Source organism: Miscanthus floridulus, chromosome 13 (genome assembly GCF_019320115.1).
Source record: "Miscanthus floridulus cultivar M001 chromosome 13, ASM1932011v1, whole genome shotgun sequence".
NCBI classification, from domain to species: domain Eukaryota; kingdom Viridiplantae; phylum Streptophyta; class Magnoliopsida; order Poales; family Poaceae; genus Miscanthus; species Miscanthus floridulus.
The window spans coordinates 85,357,596-85,378,736 of record NC_089592.1 but is presented as its reverse complement, the minus strand read 5'-3'; the positions used below and the strand labels follow the sequence as shown (position 1 = coordinate 85,378,736).

Below are 21,141 nucleotides of genomic sequence, written 5' to 3'. Positions count from 1 at the left end.
TATAATAAGTTGGTCCGATTCCTCTTTGATGTCTAACCATTATCTTAGAAAATGCATGCAACTTCTTTACTTGCATGGAAAGTACAAAGCAACCAGAAACTCAACTCCAGAATCGGAATATCAAGCTTGATAAATGATAGAAATATAACAGTCTTCGTCACAATATGTAACTTCTTTCCAAATATTATTCAGTAGTGAGAAATACATTGCACATCTCCATCCCCATCACCAAATACTACTACATAATAACAAGAACCGACATAAAGGATCAAATTAGCTATATAGCTAGTTGATAGTTCTTTATGGGACTTACACAAAGATCACTTATATATATCACTATAGAGTATAGACCACATGCGCCCTCTAGGAATTTCTATTCTAAGATACCAAACCCTTAAGTCAGCAGATTACAAGGTTCAGGAAGCTAGCTCAATAACATCAATCCTTATATATTGAGTTGACATATATGAACACAAGTGAGAGCTACTCCAAGCTAGGCTAAGGAATGCCAATCTTATATATATATATACAGGTTATTCAGTAGGTTAGGCATATAAGTTTTCAACACATAATATCCACTGTGGCAGAATATGTAACTGTAACACTTTTCTTGAATTCATATATGGTACGGAAACGATGAGGTCAACAAGTAGGGGATCCGGGTAACCGCAGCTGGTTGTTGCTGGAGCTTGTGGATGTCCTTGACGATATGGAACACGGCTTCGGGTTGTGCTAGCTTCAGCGCGTTATGTGAGTATCTCTTGAGCTCATCCTCATCTGTACTGAACCAGCGGGCAACCTGTCTTGCAGCCTCCCTTGGGTCCTTGGAGAACACACCGGCACCGTTGTCCACGACATAAGGCACGTTTCCAACTTCCTGCATGATAAGAGCCAAAGTTGCTGATTTGCAATGCTTATACACCATAAAAGGAACAAATTTACTGTGCTATGGGCTTATAGTGAGTGAACAGTTTTGGGCAAGGTAAAAGAAAACATTAGTAGGCAACAAAAAAACAGAAACAGCTTTCACTCTCAAGTGACCTACATACTGTAGAAGTAGTCAGCCCACCTAGCTTAGGAGTAATTTCAGTAAACCAAATTAGTGATACTGCTGCTTGATGGAGTAGTAGAGGATGGCTGAAAATTCCACGATATATACTGAAACAGCAGACAGAGGCACTGACCTGTCCAGGGATGAAGTCGTTCAGGATAATAGGAAGTCCTCTTATAAGTGCCTCTGCAATTGTACCAGGACCAGCCTGCAACGCAAATGCCAGAAAAGCATGCATTATTCAGTGCTAATTGCTAAAGAGTAACAGTGCATCATTCAGATAGCTTAAAGCACCACAGGCAAAGGACAAACTTTTGTGATGATGCAGTCGCAGGCGGCCATCCACTTCTCCATCTGTGTTTCGAACCCTCTGATCTGATGAATGAAGACAAAAAGAGCTTGAGACGTCAGGCAACCACAACCAGCAGTTCCAATTCCATCCAAACCGTAAAAATGCAGAGGTATCCATCCATCTGAAATGCGCATCTAAACATGGCATCGTGCTTTGATACGGCATATTCATTCTCATGCACAGTGCACACATGCATCATGCATGGTACCTACCTTGACAGGGACCTTCCATCTGAGGGACTGCAGGGTGGACCGCAGCGCCTGGTTCCTGCCGCATATGACAACGACCTGCCCCACCCGGCGCTGTCTCCGGTGGTCGTAGAGCTCCTCACCGAGGGCCCTCGCGGTCTCCTCTACCGGACCCATCCCCTCGCCGCCTCCCATCAGTAGAACCGCCGGCAGCTGAGGATCCAGTCCAAGCTCTTTCCTCACCTCATCCTGTGAAGTGTGAACCATGCCAGCCAGCCAGCAGAGGTAAGGTAAGGTAAGGTAAGGTAAGCCGCCGGCCGCCGGCGTCCCAGGCAAGCAAGGCAATGCAGCTCGATCAGAATTCGGACCTTGTCGAGCACGGCGCGGCAGAAGGAGGGCCGGATGGGCAGCCCGAAGACGCGGACCTGGGACGGCCCGAGACCCCGGAGCAGGGCCCTGTTTGCCACCTCGGCGGACGGGCAGTAGCACCTTGTCACGCCGTGGTGGAACCTGAACCAAACCCAGTATTGAATTATTGATCGATGGTATTCATGTCAGCAAGACTAGCGAGGCTGCTGATGCACAGCACTGCACAGGACGATGAGGAGGAGAAGCAAGCAAGCAAGCACGGTGGTGATTAGTGGTTAGCATGCATACCATGTCGGGTGGCAGGTGTTGAGGTCGGTGATGACGGTGACGAAGGGCACCTTGGGGTGTAGGCTCTGCCACTTGAGCACCCACAGCGGGATGTGCTGCATCAGCGGGTGCACGCTGATGATGATGTCCGGATCGTACTTCATGATCCCAGCCACCACCTCGCTGCATCCGTTTGCATTGCGTCGATAAGAACATGTGTATATATATACAGCTCAACAATCAAGGATGAATTAAATCAGTGAGAAAATTAAACTAAACAAGAAGATCAGCAGATGCAGCAACAACAACAGCAACAATGATGCTCAGAGTTAGTATGATCAGGCAATGCATTCAATGCTGCGCAAGGGCCGTGGAATTGAGCGTACTTGGCGTAGTAGTAGGCAAGCGCGGCCAGGTACATGCCGTGCACCCATCGCGGGGAGGTGCCGTGGAACGCCACCTTCCAGAGCCGCACGTGTCGGAGCATGAACTTGTACGACCGCTCCATGTCATTGAGCGGCCACCCGCCGTACTCCTTCCCCAAATCCGTCACGAACACCTGCGCCAAGCAATCCAACCAGCAAATCAATCTATCGACTTCATATTCCATCCATCTATTATTTGTTTTGTTAAGGGAAAACCCCCAAAATGTTCGCTGAAGAATTTGGAGGGAGCTCGATCGATTCCTTCCTGTCGAAGAAAGAATTCGAAAGAGTTCTCGAAAGGACAAAGGGAGCATTGGGCTGGCAGAGACGACGAACCTTGTAGGCGTTGCCGAACTCGATGCGGAAGGCGTCTCGCAGGGCCTCGGCCGAGGCGCGGTGGCCGCCGCCGGTGTCGCTCATCAGGATCAGCACGTTCCTCGCCGCCTGCTTCTTCTTGCCGCCGCCGGTGGAGACGCGGGCGGCATCGGCGGTGGGATCCTCGGAGAGCGCGGCGGCCAGGCCGTCCCCGGGCAATCCAAAGCCACCAGCCGCTCCGTCGTAGAAGGCGCAGCGGAGGGGCTGGTACAGCTGGCGACCGCCGCTGCCTAGCACGCCGCCCAGCACGGCGTCGCGTATGGAGGTGGAGCGGCGGGGAGTGGCCACCGAGATCACCATGGCGCGCGCGGGTTGCGGGGCTGGCCTAGGTCTACGAGCTCGTCGTCGACGGAGCCTTCGCTAGCTCAAGGCGCGCGTAGAGAAGGTGGCGAGGCGTGGGAAGCAGAGGGAGACACTGCTGAGATGGATTACTTCTTTCACTTTGGTACCTCATTATCTTGCTTATTATTTCTTTCTGGCGAACGGTCCTGGAATCAAATGCGTAATATTCCCTCCTAGATACTGGAATTATCCTCCAAGGCTATGGCATAACGTGACTTCAAGAAATATTTGATATTTCCATTTCACAAGCACGAAAATGTTATTTCGTAACGAAACATGGCGTTTTGTTTCTCATTTTGAATGAGGAAATATCTTTGGAGTGTTCGGCTGGACTGAATTCCGCTTGTTCGACTTATTTTTTTAACTGGAGCAGTATTTTTTTCTCATAATATTCCAGTATAAACAGTATTTCCAGCATAAACAGTAACATTTTCAGTGCAGCCGAACACTCTCTTTATCAGTATGATAAAATTTTGTGTTGCTAGCCGAAACCAGTACATGCCATTTTTTAAATATATATTTGGTACTTCATTCCGTTTCACAAGAACAAATAAAAATATTATTTAGTAACGAAACACGGTGTTTTATTTCTCATTTCAAATGAAAATCCTTTCACGATACGATAAAATTTTGTGTTGCTAGCCTAAACCAGTACATACACTTAAGTCCGCCTTCGGAACGCAGAGGTGAGGAAACACATGAATATGGTAGAAATGCACGTGCAAACCTAAAGAGTTGTGTAAGATTGTGTGTTTGGGTGGGTACTGAAAAAACTAAGAAATTTTAAAGAAATCTTAAGAACAAATTCATGTTACTTCTTTATTCAACCCTACTACTTGATTAGGCTAAATAAGAAGTAACAGAAATTTCCTTTAGAACATGATACCTTAAGAACAATTTTTGTAAAATTATGTGTGTGAGCTTACGATGACTTTTTCGTAAGGAACTTGACGTCGAGCGAAGTGGAAGCACTGGACGTGCTGTTCCCGGCGACCAATGCTACGACTGGTACAAGACTCTTTTCGGACGACGGAGCAGAGTCGCGCGGCCGCTAGCGGAGACGCCCAGCTCCGTAGCTAACTGTGCTGTTCGTAGTTCGGTTGTTATTTTTATGTAATATCTAGGAAGGTCCAGTCACAACTGTAAGACCTCCTAAGGCGCTCATTAGAAACGTATCGTATGAATGGTTAAACTCTTCATCTTCTTAATTACAATGATACGCAAATCTTTTTGTGTATCTGAGAAAAAAATAAACTAAAAAATTCTATAGGAATCTTAAGAATAAACCTTGTTTAAGAACAAAAACACAGGGATATGCTATCTTGCCGCAATGCAGCCCACTTTCTTTTTTCTTTTTGGCTGACAGTGGTCACCGCCCATCATCGTCATCTCGTCGGTGATCGGCTCATCGCTCACTCCACTCGACCTTGCATAAATGATAGTTGCATCGCATTGGATTTGGTTTCGTTTTGGTTGGAGGAAGTTCGTTTTGGCGGGTAGCGTAGCAGTGGCAGGCGAGCACAGAGGGGATCGGAGAGCATCAATTCCATCCACCTTGCCGGGGTGAGTTGGCCAAGAAGGCCGGCAGCAAGAAAGAGGAGGGGAGATGGTGCCCTGCGCCCAGCAGCTGCAGCCGCCCACCGCTCCAGTCCACATTCTCCGTCAAGCGGGCCGTAGGGTTATTCCGCTTCCTCGTCCGCATCGCTGCAGCCGCCGTACCATCGCCGCCATGGCCTCCGCCTCCTCCGGCACCCCCAGCCCCGTCGTGGTACGGTGCTGACTCCCTTCCCTTCCCATAAGGCTAGGTTCGTCTCCCTCTTCCTCCGCCATGTCTCAGCCCCTCCTGCTCGTCTCCCGTTTGCAATGTGCTGCTGCAGCTCGGGTGCGGCGGCATCTCCGTCGACTACCTGGCCACGGTGGCGTCCTTCCCCAACCCCGATGATAAGATCCGCAACCTCGCCCTCAAGGCGCAGGGGGACGGCAACACTGGCAACGCGCTCACTGCAGCTGCGCGCCTCGGCCTCCGTCCCAGGATCATTTCCAAGGTCCATTCTTGATTTCCCCCTCCCTTCCCTTCCCTTCATCTGGATGCAGCGAGTCAACGCATGACCTTGCTCTAATGCATACAAGAATCCATCCATCCCGTCCGGATCAGGTAGCCAACGATGGTCAAGGAAGAAGCATCCTCAACGAGCTCCAATCTGATGGCATCGACACATCCTACATCCTGGTGCGAATTACTAGCCCTCAACGATTCAGTGACAATCACTCGGTGCTGTCCTCAAGAATGCAATGTATACATCCCTTTTTTTCAGGTGTCAGAGCACGGGAATTCACCCTTCACCTACATAATAGTTGATGAGCAGACGTGAGTTCACTTGACACGCTCCCTCTCTTGTGAGTTGTGAACGTTCCCTACTTTTCATCCTGGAACAGGGATGCCTTTTTATTTAGCCCAATTATCTTACTGAATTATACGGCCTGGCTTATCAGCCAGCCAATAGTGTTTTCCTCTCACAACAAACCAGCACCAACCAGGTTTATCAGCCCAGAAACCAACCAGCGAACAGAGCCTATATTCGAACATCCCCTTTTGACTTTCAGGAAAACTCGTACATGTCTACACACTCCTGGTTCTCCGCCCATGGTACCAGAAGAACTCACAAAGGCAAACTTGTCATCCCCTTTAGACGGCGCGGACATCGTCTACTTTGATGTACGATTGCATGACACTGCTTTGCTTATTGCAGAAGAGGTAATTTCTTCCAGGCACAATCTCTCTTAGTGCATTGGAACAAAACAAAACAAAATATAGTCCCCTATTTCTGCAGTTTTGATTGCAAATAGCTTATAAATCATAGACATGGCTCCGAATAGGAAAGTTGTTTTTATTTTCTCCATGTTGTCAGCCTACAACTTCTGTTGCATTAATGCCACACATAAGCCTTTTTATGGTTAGTTTTCTCCTTTCTGCACTGCTACTAAGACTGACCTGTGTTTATGAAAAAATCCAGTGCAGGTAAGTCAAAGAAAAATCCCTATTTTGATTGATGCCGAAAGAAAGAGGGAGGGGCTGGACGAGCTTCTTAATTTTGCATCTTATGTTGTATGCTCTGCAAAGTTTCCTCAGGTAAGCTGTTGGATTGCAGAAGAGCATAAATGCATAATCCTGCTCAGACATGCCCAGTTTATTGTTGTCAAGTTTTACTATAAAAACATTGTTTTTTACCGGCTTCTCCTTGTAGCATTGAAAACCACTTACATTTCCTCTAGATGAGGCAAGAATTTTCTTTATATACTTCTCATGGTGTATGGCCAGCTTTCATATTATTTGTGATGCAAAAGTGTGTTGGCTTTGCTTTACTGTAGTCTAGCTTAGAGTGGTAACTGTAGTTGGATTAGCATAATCAAATCAGGTGGTTGCCAAAAAAATTTCATTGTGCTGGATATTTTAGATTTTTAGTACACTAAGGCTTTGGCCTTTGGCATATGTTTATCACTTTCAGTTCTCTGGTATCTTGTTGATTAGTGATTACATTCTCTCCACCTGATCTAAATTTGTAGGCTTGAACAGGAGCCTCATCAACACCTGTTGCTTTAGTATCCATGCTTTCAAGGTTACCAAACATCAAATGCTTTAGTATCCATGCTTTCAAGGTTACCAAACATCAAATTTGTTATTGTAACTCTGGGGGAGAAAGGTTGCTTAATGCTTGAGAGAAGCACGACGGGTTAGTTTACCGTAGCTCTGTGTGTTAATGTTAGCTAAGTATATTAGATAAGACGTGGATACAGGGAACATCTCGGCGACATCGACATGGCTTCCAACCAAGATCGCAGCCCCACCGGCAATAAGGCTTCCATCGCCCTCCTGCGCCGGAGGCGGCGACGACGTCCACTTCGTCCACCGCGTCGACGTCTGCGCTGCTCCTCCCGAGGTTCTCGTCGCTGATCTGGAGCCGGTGCCGGGAACCGGTCTCGAAGACGACGGCTACAGCAGCATCTGGTACTTCTACCACGCCAAGAAATACAAGAACACCCGAGGCGACACCAGCGGGCACAGGCATGGCGCGGTCACCGGAAGCGACGGCACGTCCTGGCACTCGGAGATAAGCCGCAGGGACGTCCAGGGATCCGGTGACGGCACGTTCTGCACCTTCTCCTACGGCCGCAAGACGGAGCCCTCCTCTCGATCGATCGACAGGATGGGGTGGTGCATGGTGGAATACGACATCGTCGCCGCCGACAAGAAACAAGCCGCCGCGGACAGCAGCAACTACGTGCTCTGCAAGGTCTACCGCTCGCCTCGCGCGAAAGGGAAGTCGGCGTCAGCGTCGGCGTCATCCTCTAGCAAGAAAGCCTCGTCCAAGCAGACACCCAAGAAAAGGAAGGCCGGTGGCGGTGAGCACCCCGAGGCGCCGCCAACCAAGTCGATCCAGCGGCTAGAACAGGTGCAGCAGGAAACCGCCTATTATCCGGTGGCCAACTATCGGTATCAGCCACAAGCAGACGTGCAGGAGGTTGCCGTGCAGCAGCCAGCAGGCCCAGGCGGCGACTTCAACTTCAGCATCGAAGAAATCAACTTGTACGTCGACGACGAGTGCATGTTGCGAGTTGATGAGTCGGAGCAGGGACGACGACGGGGACTGCAGCAGCACCCAATCTCCGAGCCGAAGCACGACGTCGAGTTCATCCGGCTACCGTGTGGTCCGGTGGTGCCCGTGGTGGCCGAAGCCACCGTTGAAGATATGCTCGCCCTGGAGACGACGACGATCGATGTACAGCGATTGCAGCGGCGGCATGAGCAAGGCGGCGAGTTCATCCAGATGCCGTGCGGTCAGGTGGTGCCCGTGGTGGCGGAAGCCACGTTCGAGGATATGCTCGGGCTCGGCCCCGGCCCAGAGACGACGTACTGCGGCGAGTGGAGCGGCGGCATGGCAACCGCACGTATTCCATTTCCATGGAGCAGCTACACGCGCCGACGAGTTCGTCGTACACAGCATGCAGCGGTCTTCTTCAAGGATCAGATCCTCTCCTCCAGCTTCCGGCCTCCGTATCTTATGTGTTGACAAGGGCTAGTAGCTAGAACTAGCTAGCTGCCGTGTGTGTTCTGGTTAAAGCTGCACGCAAGTTTTTGTGCAACGAGGCCAATATTGTATTGCTGTCGAAAAAACAAGATGCAACAACTTTAAATGAATATAGACCAATAAGCCTCATCAATAGCATGGTTAAAATCATCACTAAGATGCTGGCAAACATATTGGCGCCACACTTGAATGAGTTGGTGTCGTATGCCCAAAATGCTTTCATCAGGAAAAGGTGTATTCACGATAATTTCATTTATGTACAAAGGGTCATCCAGCTCCTACACAAGAACAAGAAGCCAACTTTGTTTACCAAATTGGACATTTCGAAAGCTTTCGACTCAATAGAATGGCCCTATCTCCTTGAAGTGCTTAAAGCACTCGGTTTTAGCAGGAAGTGGCGCAACTGGATATCAGCAATTCTCGGCACTTCATCATCCAAAATTCTCGTTAATGGTAGACCGACTCAAAATATTCCTCACGCGAGGGTCTTAGGCAGGGTGATCCATTGTCACCTTTATTGTTCATCATCGCCATAGACCCGTTACAACGTATCATCTAACATGCAGCTCAGCGGGGTATTCTACACCCGGTTTTGCCCAAGGCCGCAAACTTGCGATGCTCTTTATATGCGGACGATGCAGCCATATTTGCAAACCCGAACGTTACAGAGTTGAAGAATTTTCAAAAAATACTAAAGTTCTTCGGAGAATGCTCGGGGCTAAAAATTAACATGGAAAAGACAGAGATCTTTCTGATAAGGGTAGCGCCCAACTTAATACCTTCACTCATCCAGAATTTCCCTTGGAAAATTGGAACTTTTCCAGGAAAATATCTTGGGCTACCACTTCACACAAGGAAGCTAAGGAAAATTGAATTCCAGCCGCTAGTAGATAAGATAGGAGCCAGGCTGCCGGGATGGAAAGGAAAATTATTGTCAACCTCTGGAAGAGAAACATTAGTAAAAACAATTCTTTCCTCCATTCCAATCTACCACTTCATAGTTTTCCAGGCGCAAAAAGGGGTGCTCAAAAGGATTGACAGATTACACCGCAGTTTCCTTTGGCGCGGTGAAACTCTAGAGAACGTTACCGGGGGACATTCACTTATAAACTGGCCAACCACCTGCCTCCCAAAGGAAAAAGGGGGGATTGGTATCATAGATTTAGAGAGATTCACAAGAGCTTTGAGGTTGAGATGGCTACGGTTCAAGTGGAAACAAAAGGAAAGAACATGGACAAACCTGGAAGTCCCATGCAACAAGACCAATCATGAGCTTTTCAACGCATCAACCGTAGTAAATATTGGCAATGGAAAAACAACTTTGTTTTGGACTTCGTCATGGATTAACGGCGCTTCGGCAAAAACAATCGTGCCTAGCTTGTTTAAGAAGACACACAGGAAGAAGATTACAGTGCAAAAGGCTCTAGAAAATAACAGATGGATTGACCACATATATCCTCCGAATTCACAGGCAGAGGTCTCTAAATTTGCCGACCTTTGGGAGGACATCAAGGATACGCAGTTGATCAACAATATGGAAGACCATATAAGATGGTGTTGGACAGAAAGTGGAGAGTACACAACAAAAAGCACTTATGAAATTCAGTTCCAGGGGACCTTTTCCAAGCTCAGAATTATGCCAATTTGGAAGGCCAAGACAGAACCGAAATGCAGATTCTTCGCATGGACACTAATGCACAAAAAAATTCTGACCGTAAACAACTTGATGAAGCGAGGATGGACGGATGACCCCATATGTAAACTATGTGCAAATGATCAAGAGACACCAATGCACCTGTGTAAAGATTGCCCTTTCACTAAGGAAGTGTGGGAGTTGATCAAGATATGGTTCAGTTTAACTGACCTCATCTCCATAAACACAACTGGGCCACTTCATAATTACCGTCGAAGATGTGGGAGAAAAGTTGACAAAAATCAAAGACGGCGCTTCGATGGGATCATAATCTATTTTTGGTGTTATATCTGGAAAGAGAGGAATATGTGAACTTTCCAACAAAAAAGTTTGAGCCCAAGACAAGTCGCAAGTTTGTGCAAAGATGATATAAGTCAGTTTTCTTTGGCGACGGCTCCAATTCATAATACGACTGAACTAGCAGTAGACCTCTTCTCCAGTTTGGGCCAGGGTTCTTGTTTTCTGAGTGTCCCTAGTCTTAGTCTTTTTACCTGTTTTCTTTCGTGCAGTTGTTTTTTCTGCCGTTTTGCTGGTTCCGTTTTGATTAGCAGGGGACGCTATGTGTAAATATGGAGTTGTATTTGCTCTTTTTTTTTCTTTTTATATCGTCTAATAAAATCCGCGGCAAAGCTTTTGCCGTCCTTTCGAAAAAAAAAGTTTTTGTGCATCAGTGTGTAGCTAGCTTAATTTCCCTAGCTGTAGAGATTTACCAATCACCATGTATGCATCAGACGGTGACAAGTAGTTCATCTATCGTCTAGATCTGCTTGTAAAGCTGACAACCATCAAGGCATCATGGATGTTAATGTAATGTTCATGCATCTGCTTAAATTCATGCACTGCGTGAGCTAATCGTTTCCTTTGCTTCATTGCTTATAATAATAAAAGTTATGGTGATTCAGCGAGCATGTCGTCTTGTGTTCGAGCCCCAAGCTGCAGCTGCCTGGCAGTCCACCACCGGCATCTGTGTGCTTTGCTGACTAAGTGTAGCTTCGCTTAGCTTTGTGTACGTACTAGAGATTTTACCATGAATCAGGTGATGACAAGTCAATTCATCTTATGGTCACTGCTTGTACAATATTTTTTTATATAAAACTGGAGGGAGGTTTGCACCCCTACAGGAATTTTATTGTAATAAAAAAAGGATCAGTAATGTAACCGATCTGTTTCTACAGCAGTTGCCTGCACTACCTGTGCTTGTGTAAAACAATCGTGACCTTTGCTTACATATGGGCTAGCTATATATCCCATCCTATCGAACAAGTACGTGTGCTTAGTTCGTTACCACCACACGGTGCATGAGTCATTAATAAATAGTTCTCTGGTTTGTCAATATATATGGCATTGATGTTCTAGCTATCCTGTTTCATTACCAAAGTATTCTATCTTATCTTATAATAATGAGAAAAATGTTCATGACATTAATTAGAGAAAAAGCTACACATAGATAGGGATGAAAACGATCGGAAAAGATCGATAGGAGACCAAATCACTTTTATTTTCATATTTTTTTTCAAAAACAAAATCGATACGATATTGTCGGAAATGAATACGGCACCGATATTCCGGTAATTTCAAAAACGATCATAGTCGATCAGAAAATACATCGATAATGATCGGAATCCATGAGAACGATATCGTCAAAAACAATAGACATGTCAAACTGTAGCATACGAGAAGAGCTATAAAACTCGACCTATCTCACATGACAATAGTTATAAATTAATAAAGCCACAATTGACAAGACTACAAGCTAAAACCATAGTTCACACCATCTTAGGTTTCAAACAAGCTAAACCTCAGAGTTAGGGTGCAGTACGTGATTGACTTATTGCATTCTTATTCATATACGGATGAAATATTTGTCGTATAGTTCCTCAAAAAAATATTTGCTTTATGTGCTTGTGTGTGCAGATGGGATGCCTAAATGTGGGCCAACAAGACCTAAAGTATATGCATTATATAGTCTATAAATAACTTAGGATTCAAGGCCTTTGAATCGGTAACTATCGACGGTAAATTACCCGCTAAATATGACAATCTTCGAAAATGGTCGGAAGATGGCAAAATTGTTTTCGCTTTCGTTTCCGATTATTTTTATCGTTTTCATTTTTTCGATTATCACTATCATATCCATTTAGGCTTGAAAACAAGAAAAAACACGAAAATGATTTCCGAAAATCAGAAGTTATCATTTTCGTTTTCATCCCTACACATAGAGAAAGAAAAGTACTTCCTCCATTCTAAATTATAAGTCGCTCCGACTTTTCTAGATATATAGACATAGAGAAAGAAAAGGTACTTCCTCCATTTCAAATTAATAAATTGTTTTATCTTTTTTAGCTACATAGATTTTATTATATACGTAGGAAAAACTAGAATGACTTATACTCCCTCCGTTTTCAAATTGTAAGACGTTTTGATTTTTGTAGAAATATTGCTTTTACTATCTACCTAGACATAGTATATATCTAAGCGCACAACAAAAACTACATGTATAAGAAAAATAAATTGTCTTCTAGTTTAGAATGTGAAGAGGATGGAGTAGCTTTTAGTGGTAAGGCAAGCAAAACAAAAAGGAAAGTAAAGCTAGGCCCAAAACCAACCCAGACCACTCCAACCTATAAAGATGTAGAGTGATTCAACCTGACATGGGCCATTCGTTATCCTTTGGAAAACCATTCCCACTCAAAAAACAAATCAGCCCAAATGGAAAAAGAAATCCAATAAGCCTTTTTTATAATAAAAAAAATATTTCGATGATTTAGGCGGCTGGGATGATTTTTTTTAGGCGGCTGGGATGATTTTTTTTCGCGATCATGTCGTGGCACGTTTTTCATTAAACAGGAGTAGAATAGTTTGTGACAACGCTTTGCGGTTACGGTAATCCGTTGATGACCGAAACCCACAGCTCAACCTCTCGCACGTGGTTGTGATTACATAGTAAACTCGTAAACTCTTTTGCGACTAACGTTGTACGAACAGCCCCGTGGTCGATCAAAGCAGCGAGCCGAGTTCCCGCTCGCTCCTGTGCGAGGAATTCCCTAAACGACATTACAACGTGCGCGACCATTAAGTCCCCGCGCGTTCCACACTAAGCAGCTAGGTGGCCGCGACATCGGAGCAGCCCCCTGGCCGATCAAAGCAGCGAGCCGAGTGCCCGCTCGCTCCTGTGCGGGGAACTCCCTAACGACGTTTCGACGTGCGCGACCATTGAGACCACGCACGTTCAATGCCAAAATCTGACAGATTTACAATGCCAAAATCTGTCAGATTTTCAATACACGGGTAAAGATCAACAAAGATCCAAAACCTGTCACTACGTCAGATATGATTTTCAAGGACGGTTAATGGGCATTTGTAGGGACGGTTCGGTCAGTCGCACCTATTATACCGTCTATACAAATCATGCATTTATAGGGGCGGTTCCCAGACCGCCTCTCCAAATCAATTTGCAGGGGCGGAGTGCATTTTTCCACAAAACTATATATATCTAGTTTTACAGTAAAAGTTATATAAAAAACCCAGAGCGACTTTTTTTTTTTTGAATCAATGGAGGGAGTATAAAATAAACTTTCCCAGAACTTGTTCTTTTTTAGCAAAAAAAAAAGGGCTTGTCAGAGCCTGGGTAGCATGGTTGGCCCAGTACCGACAAGGAGGTGGCATTTAAGGCACATACAGCCCACGCGGACGGAGCAATAGGCACATGAATGGGCTGGCACACCACCCAGCCCATGTAGCCACGTCGTTCTGCGTGCAGCTCATATAAAAGGCAACCCCCGACTCCGGTAGGGTTTTCCTCTCGCGCCGCCGCGGAACACCACACTGCCGAATCCCCCACCCGTACCCGGAGCAGAGGAGAGGAGAGATGGCGGAGAGGAAGGGAGGAGCGGCGAGGAAGGAGGAGGTGGTCACCAGGGAGTACACCATCAACCTCCACAAGCGCCTCCACGGCTGGTACCTCTCCCCCCTCTGGCCACCTTGCTGCGCGATGCACACTGTTCTCGCTGCGAGATCCGCCTCGCTTGCGAGATTTTCGTTTCGCTACTGATAGTATTTAGGCGCGGTAGCAGGTGGTATTTTTCTATTCGATACTACTCGTAGACAAGATCTCCCGGTTCCGCAGGCCCTGAGGCTCAACTAGTGTATGTCCTATGTGATCAGTTATATCGTCTTCGTACTTTGCATATGAGCACGAGATGAAACAATTCGATGGCCTTTCTGCTTGTGCTTTGTATATTTTTGTAGTGGCATTCGTTTGATATTTTCTTAATTTCATTTGCTAATTACTTGAAAGGTAAATGTAATAAGCATCTAGCGCCACCCTTTATTTCCACTTGGAATTGCAAATTTTGCTACCAGTTAGGAATTGATGGACCTATCTTAAGAAAATATAGCCCGTATATGCTCAATTAACACTCTTATCAGGTAAAGTTTTAGTGACTGTTGGTGCTTTTACCAAACCTATGAACCATGCAAACCTCATGAGACAGTATAAGTTCATTGATTTTTGTCGAGTATAGACTCAAATACTTAAGCATGAATAGAAATTTAGCTGCTTTGATTGCTTGTTAAGCTCATTTGTCTAGAATCAAAATCATCTGTATCCAATGTGTTCGTACATTGTAATATTCATTTCAGTTGCTGAATGCCTATCCAAGTGTCTTCTGATATCTGAATGACCTATTCTTATTTCTGCTTAACCTTGTACTGTTATTGGAACTGAAGGTTACTGAATGCCATGATCCCACTTTCTTCTTACCAACATTTTCTTATGTTTTGCAGCACATTCAAGAAGAAGGCACCCAATGCCATCAAGGAGATCAGGAAGTTTGCACAGAAGGCTATGGGCACCACCGACGTCAGGATTGATGTGAAGCTCAACAAGCACATCTGGAGCAGCGGAATCAGGAGCGTGCCACGGAGGGTTCGTGTGAGGATTGCCCGCAAGAGGAACGACGAGGAGGATGCCAAGGAGGAACTCTACTCCCTTGTCACCGTCGCTGAGATCCCTGCCGAGGGCTTGAAAGGGCTGGGAACCAAGGTCATTGACGAAGCCGATTAAGCTATCACATTGTCTACATCTTTAGAGAGTTCTTAGTTTGTATTTGCAACACCAAACCTTTTGTATCCAAAGAAGTTTTGTACTCTGGTACTGTGATCGACATCACAAAGTTGTCTATTTCCTCAATCGAATTACGTGGCTAGTTCTTTTGTTTGTGTTTACATTCTCAGTTGTGTTCCTTGGATATATGTAAATCGTGAGTATGGTTTAGCAACTTCGTGGCTAGGAATCTCCCATTTCAATGACAGGGTGACTTGGAATCTCCCATTTAAATGAAGGGTGAATTCTCTTTTTAGCTGAAACATATGTCCGACAAGCTTGACTAAATTCTTGAGCTGTGTTGTGAAAGATTGAGGACCATTTGTTCACTAGTATTTGTGATGGGAATGCTAATTGATCAGCCATCACAATCCTGGCAGCTGGCTGCAAATGTTGTGGGTTTTTGGTTGGGGGAGAAGACACCTGCAGGAACTTGATCAGGGCACTATTGTATGATCAAACGCCAAGCTCCACATCAAGTTGCATAATGGATCGGCGCAATCCAAAGTAGCATCTGCAGATGGGGAGTCACCGTCGGCGGCCGCCGTCCGACTCGATTGGTTTCCGTTGGACAGTCACCATACAATGATATGTTAAGAATAGTGGAGACAGCTCAAAGGTAATTGTCTCAAGTGCACATCAAATTGTTAGGTGAGGAGAATGTCATATCATTATACAATTGTTGCTCAATACTGCGTCAGTATCTTTGTCGACACCCTAGAGGCCTACACAACAGTGGCCTGGTAAACATACTTTCATTTCACAAACTTGCACCGTCCATAGTGTTATTCGTATGTATCTGAATTGCTGACTTGCTGCTATACTACAAAAGAGCTACATATATTGGGATTGTGGGAATGTACTGTACAAGAAAGTGTTGCACTATACTGTAAGGACTGCTGAAGGGCCTACCGCCTACGCAAATAGGCCTTCTTTTGCTCTCACAATGGGGCAGCTGTAGAAGAGATTTTAGGTTTTACAGGTTCATCCATCACCGTTGCTCCAACCATACTTCTCTTAGGAGCGTGTATCTTGTATTCTCCATGGAAACTCCTCTCTGAGAACTGAAATGTGCGAAACTGTTTGATGGCGAAGGTGGAGCACTCCTGTCCATTAGGGATGCAAGGGGAGAATCCAGGTCATCAAGGTCATCGTCACTGGTATACCCTCTCCTCTGCACCATTGAGGCTTTCCTGTCCAGCTTTGCGCCACCTCCTATGTCTGCCACTTTCTCTGCCGCATCCAATGTTGAAGGTGCGTGGTACACTATAGGAGCAGCGATGCATGGAAACACACTGATCACGTCTTTGTTGGTGTGACGATCCAACAAGCTCTGCATAGCAATGCATTTGAGTGATATTGTCAGCAAGATAATATGTGTAAGGCTGGAGTAGAAAACCAGAGTGGAACAAACCTCAGAATTCAGCTCTTCTAACACCGTGCTTGGAACCGCATCAGGGCAAAACTCATCTGGGGTGAAGTTGCACAGGATTCTGGTCACTAATTGAAGGCCAATTGAAGGACAGACCTAAGAAAGACATCAAAAGGTTAACCACAACGGAATTGGTGGTTACATACAAAAGGAGACAGTAATGATAATTTGCCAGCTGCTATGCACAAACACTGACCTCTTTCCTGAAAGATTTTTCAAGAAGCATGTCCTTTGGGAGCATCAGGAGATCACTTAGTTCATTAAGCAGTTGAAACGATTTTGTTTCAGCTGCGCCTCTTCTTTCATCTTCAACATCTCCTATGTCCTCAGAATCATCGTCATCCATGCCAAGCTTATCTGTCAGCCATCTGGACCAGTTTCCAGTCTGCATAGTCATTTTATTTCATATAAATTCGTTGTTTGAGGCGAGGTGTAATAGCAAGATCCAACTACATTTGTATCTAGTTTTGCTCCTTAGCAAGCTACATCCAGACAAACAACTACATAACAATTACAACAACAACAACAACAAAAAAGGAACTGGTAGTAATGCACAAAAAGCGAGTGAATCAGGCACGTACAGAGTTCTTCAGCTGCGCGCCTGACCCAAAGCTTAGATCACCAGCTGGAATTGGTAGGACTTTTGGGTCAACAATTGGGTCAGATATAGGGTCTGTCGGTATCTCACTTGCTGATTCACGAAGGATGGCATTAAACATGGCAACATCCAAACGGGCTACACATTGCTCCATCACCTAATAATGAAGAACTCGTGAAGTTCAGAAATATATTTGCAGTAACAAATAAAATGCTTATTCTTTGAAATTAAGGATGTTAAAAAAATACCAGTTTTGCTAATACTGGTAAACAGCCACACTCATGTCCGCCAGCACGAAGGGGGCACATTCTGCTGAATGCATCGTGAAACGCAGCCTTCCACAGATTAACAGAAAAGGTGCCCTGCTGCTGATCACCCAAAGCAGGACCTAACACTCTACCAGCCTTTGGAGTTGATGATCCTTCCGCCCGTTTTTGCATGTGAGGAGTTAGTGCCTGGAAGAGAAACATCCTTAAGAAAACTGACAACATGAAGAATTAGAACATATTCAGAGAACAAGTAGCCATAAGAGACAGTGACCTCTTTTTTCTAAAAAAAAAAACACCAGACTAGGACAGGATGTTCCCAGCTTCATGAAAGTGTCAGTAAGAATGTATTGTCTAAGACAGACATTTACCTGCCACCATACTGTCTCAACAATGCGAGAAAACATCCAAGATTCGATCTTCTCTAATGCAGCCAAAAGTGTACTTGTTTCCTGCCAATCATTTGGCATCTGCATTGTAGCAAGTTTGGCTTGCTTGCCATTGGAGTTGTTTCTCCACAGCATTGTCATAGATTTCCCATCAAGTTTTTTGGCACCACCATTCATGTTCATAGTCGTCATGGATGGAGCAAACTGATGTGAGATGCCAAAAGTTTGTACAATTATCTCCCTGAGGACAACTGTGTTGGATAGCCAGAATGTCAGCCTATAACAAGAGTAGTTTGTTAGTTAAGAGGATTTTTTAGGGTAATGTTATGTGGAGCTAAAATTCAGATTAAGCATAGCTAAGTTATACCTCGAAGCATCATTGCTACTGGACTTTGCAACAAGAACAAGACCAGAAGAAATGGTTTTTGCTGCCGAAGCTCTCTTATCTTCAGACCAAAACTTGGATGCATGGATATATAGCCTAGAAAGACGCCGAGCTGGGGTGTGCAACTTATGTGCTGAACTTCCATGCTCGGGCACTACAGAGTACAGAGAAACTTCAAGAGCAGCAACTTCACGAAGTTCCTGTTCCAACTTGTCAATTTTCGACACTAATTCCCCATTGCCTTGACCTACAACTGATTTTTCATGATCAACTACCTTGTCTTCATTATCAGGAGTTTCATCATCAGTACCGGTACTCTGATCACAGTGTGGAGCTTCATCTAACACATCGATCTCCTTAGCCTCCTCAGTCCCTTTATCATCAACAGTTCCAGCATCACTGATTATATCATCTGTTTCCTCAGACAATTCTGACGGAGGGCAGGAAGAAATTCTTGTAATCTCTGGTTTTCTAACTTCAACAGCCTTAGCAGCACTAACTGTTTTCTTTTGTTTCTGAGACTTGTTCTGTACATTGTTTAATCCTTTATGTTGCAGCTTGTTTTGAGGTTGACGGCTGGCGCTGCTTTTGGTCGTTCTGGGGCTATTATCTTTTGTCTCCTTTTTACTGAGCTTCCTTGGAACCCGAGACTCACCTTGTGATGAAAAGGAGTCTCTAGTAGGTACATAATCTGATCCAGTCCCCTTCTTCTCATCTCTTCCCTCCCCATTATCTCTTGCGCCCATTTCAGGTACTTCAAATTGTTAGAAACTTGATGCCTGCAGAAATAACAAGCACAGATGGTTAAATTGTTCTAGCAACTTTTGCAAACTGATCAGGCTTACAAAAGCATGCATGTTCAAAAAAATATAACGCTGATGACACTTGGATCAGAATTAAGAAGAAACAGGAGATCCAGAAAAAGTGCTCATGCTAAAAGGAGAAACCTTCATCAGTAAAGAAAAATGTTACCAACCAAGGAGAATCAGGTGGTTTTTTTATTAAGAAGAAAATAGGTACCTAAATTCTAGTTGAAGAGGACTCAAACCTGGGTGGTTGGGTGCATATGACCACACCTCCAACCCAACCCGTTAAGAAGATTGACGACGGACACACTAAGAAGTAAAGAAGTGAGAATGCACACCTTAAAAGCGTGGTTACCGATCTGAATTCAGATCAAGCTCACTCTTGCTTCCATCAGATTGAACTCTTGGAACCTTATCAAGGTGCCGACTGCCTAAGGACACGACTGCTAAGAGTTATGGCCCCGTTCGCTTGGAGGAATTATGGTGGAATTTGTGTGAGGAAAAGACTGTTCCGGATGAAAAAAGAAGCGGATCGAGCCCGGTTTAAGGGCACGTGTACTTGATCAAGATTGAGCTGCACTTTGGTGATCCAAGCAGCTCTACAAAATTTAGTGCTAGCTAATGAACAGCAAGATCATCGAATTCAAAAGCTTATCTTAAACATGACTACCAATCAAAATTGCCAAAAGATGGTTACCATAGTAGAGATACGATAAAGTGGGAAAGTGATTAAATTCCCACCTAAATAGGAAAACGCACCACCAAACCACTCTAGTAGGAGTAAAGACAGTAGCATCATAGAAAAATTGCCAAACATGCATCAGAAGCCACTCCCTAGACCTTCTTTCCCACACCAATCATGAAACAATAACAGCTGCTGGAAATCACCAATCACAACCCAAAGCGGGGTAGGCTGGCCCAGGGCAGGGCCTCCTATAGCGGCAAGGAGCAGGCAATTCAATACTCCGAGTACACGAACAGCTTAAAAGTAGGAGAACATTCCTTCATAAATGCGGACGGAACAGCATCACCAATCCAACCAAACCGCCGCCACGAAATTCTATGGCCGCAACCACCTTGCCGGTCGTACGAGAGCGGATCCGAAGAAGGGAATAGTAGCAAGGCAACCAGGAAGCACCGAGGCACCTCGGCTAGGCGCCGGGATTCAGAAATGCGGATCGCGGACTAGCGCCCGTCAGGCGTGATCGTGTCCCCACGCGCGCCCGATCCATCGCAAGGAAAAAAAAAAAAAAAAAAAAAAACCTCACGGGACAAGCAGATCATCAATGCTGCTGTCGCGGAACACACAAAGGTCCCCAACTAAGGTGGAGCGGCAGAGCTGCCGGCAGAACCCCTCCCCGAAATCGAGAACCCAAGCAAGGGAAAACTTCGAAACAATTTCAAATCCAGCGGGAGCCAGTAACCGCGGCCTAACAGAGATCCGGCGGAGGCTTCCGTTCCCCACATAACACGGGAGAGCGAAACCGCTGAGGGGGGCAGTGTGGAGATAAGGCAAGGGAGGGGCGAGAAGCGAAGAGCAGCGCCTCACCGTCTCCGCGTCGGCCGGCTAGGCGCAATCACCAGCAGCAGACCACACCAAGTTGCCAACCGCCGCGTGATCCAATGCGGGAGCGAGGACGAGCGAGCAGCAGGCCGCCGGCTCAGGAGGCGATGCCGACGCCCGCGGCCGGCCGACGCGCTTCGGTTCGCGGCTGCCCGTGCGGCGTGCGGAGGGGAGATCGTGGTGGGCGGGGGGCGAGAGGGCGGTTGCTCCTCTGCTCTCTGCTCTGCTTAAATCCAGCGTCAGGGAGGCGACTGTGTTGTGTGTACTTTCTTTTTCTTTTTTTCTTTTTCGGCTTGGGACTTGGCCTGCTCCGGTCACCGCGTGGTGAGGTGCACGCCGGTCATCGCAAGAAAAAAAAAATTGTTTTCCCTATCTAGGACCGCTTCAAGTTTTTTTCCTATCCAGCATTTTTGTCAGATTTTAGAGTATATCCTGTTAGGATTCCGTC

At 45.7% G+C, this 21,141-nt stretch overlaps 5 protein-coding genes across 6 annotated transcripts; 3 read left to right on the top strand and 2 right to left on the bottom strand.

The window, feature by feature from the left end:
• Positions 1-312: 312 nt before the first annotated feature.
• Positions 313-3,327, bottom strand: LOC136501610 (probable monogalactosyldiacylglycerol synthase 2, chloroplastic). The gene is made up of 8 exons (XM_066497126.1): positions 2,989-3,327; positions 2,614-2,786; positions 2,249-2,410; positions 1,960-2,101; positions 1,616-1,840; positions 1,364-1,426; positions 1,185-1,259; positions 313-877 (listed from the first exon to the last, which is right to left on the bottom strand). The coding sequence occupies exons 1-8, from the start codon at positions 3,325-3,327 to the stop codon at positions 617-619; spliced, it is 1,440 nt and encodes a 479-aa protein (XP_066353223.1). The 3' UTR covers positions 313-616.
• Positions 3,328-4,857: 1,530 nt separating this feature from the next.
• Positions 4,858-5,778, top strand: LOC136501822 (uncharacterized). 2 transcript variants are annotated; one of them, XM_066497354.1, is made up of 4 exons: positions 4,858-5,137; positions 5,247-5,414; positions 5,525-5,599; positions 5,685-5,778. In XM_066497354.1, exons 1-4 carry the CDS (start codon positions 4,976-4,978, stop codon positions 5,739-5,741), a joined length of 462 nt encoding a protein of 153 aa, XP_066353451.1. In that variant the 5' UTR covers positions 4,858-4,975; the 3' UTR covers positions 5,742-5,778. The 2 variants fall into 2 exon arrangements, 1 of the variants encoding a protein (XP_066353451.1); XR_010770378.1 differs by having other exon boundaries at positions 4,858-5,174; positions 5,247-5,599.
• Positions 5,779-5,987: 209 nt separating this feature from the next.
• LOC136501821 (uncharacterized) lies at positions 5,988-8,562 on the top strand. The gene is made up of 3 exons (XM_066497353.1): positions 5,988-6,124; positions 6,384-6,499; positions 7,165-8,562. Exons 2-3 carry the CDS (start codon positions 6,478-6,480, stop codon positions 8,436-8,438), a joined length of 1,296 nt encoding a protein of 431 aa, XP_066353450.1. The 5' UTR covers positions 5,988-6,124; positions 6,384-6,477; the 3' UTR covers positions 8,439-8,562.
• A 5,378-nt stretch (positions 8,563-13,940) lies between these two features.
• Positions 13,941-15,487, top strand: LOC136499242 (large ribosomal subunit protein eL31). Its single transcript, XM_066494953.1, has 2 exons — positions 13,941-14,106; positions 14,935-15,487. The coding sequence occupies exons 1-2, from the start codon at positions 14,018-14,020 to the stop codon at positions 15,212-15,214; spliced, it is 369 nt and encodes a 122-aa protein (XP_066351050.1). The 5' UTR covers positions 13,941-14,017; the 3' UTR covers positions 15,215-15,487.
• A 379-nt stretch (positions 15,488-15,866) lies between these two features.
• On the bottom strand, positions 15,867-20,922 carry LOC136499241 (uncharacterized). The gene is made up of 8 exons (XM_066494952.1): positions 20,679-20,922; positions 18,306-19,102; positions 17,921-18,215; positions 17,532-17,738; positions 17,267-17,440; positions 16,882-17,070; positions 16,668-16,781; positions 15,867-16,586 (listed from the first exon to the last, which is right to left on the bottom strand). The coding sequence occupies exons 2-8, from the start codon at positions 19,067-19,069 to the stop codon at positions 16,245-16,247; spliced, it is 2,085 nt and encodes a 694-aa protein (XP_066351049.1). The 5' UTR covers positions 19,070-19,102; positions 20,679-20,922; the 3' UTR covers positions 15,867-16,244.
• Positions 20,923-21,141: the final 219 nt, after the last annotated feature.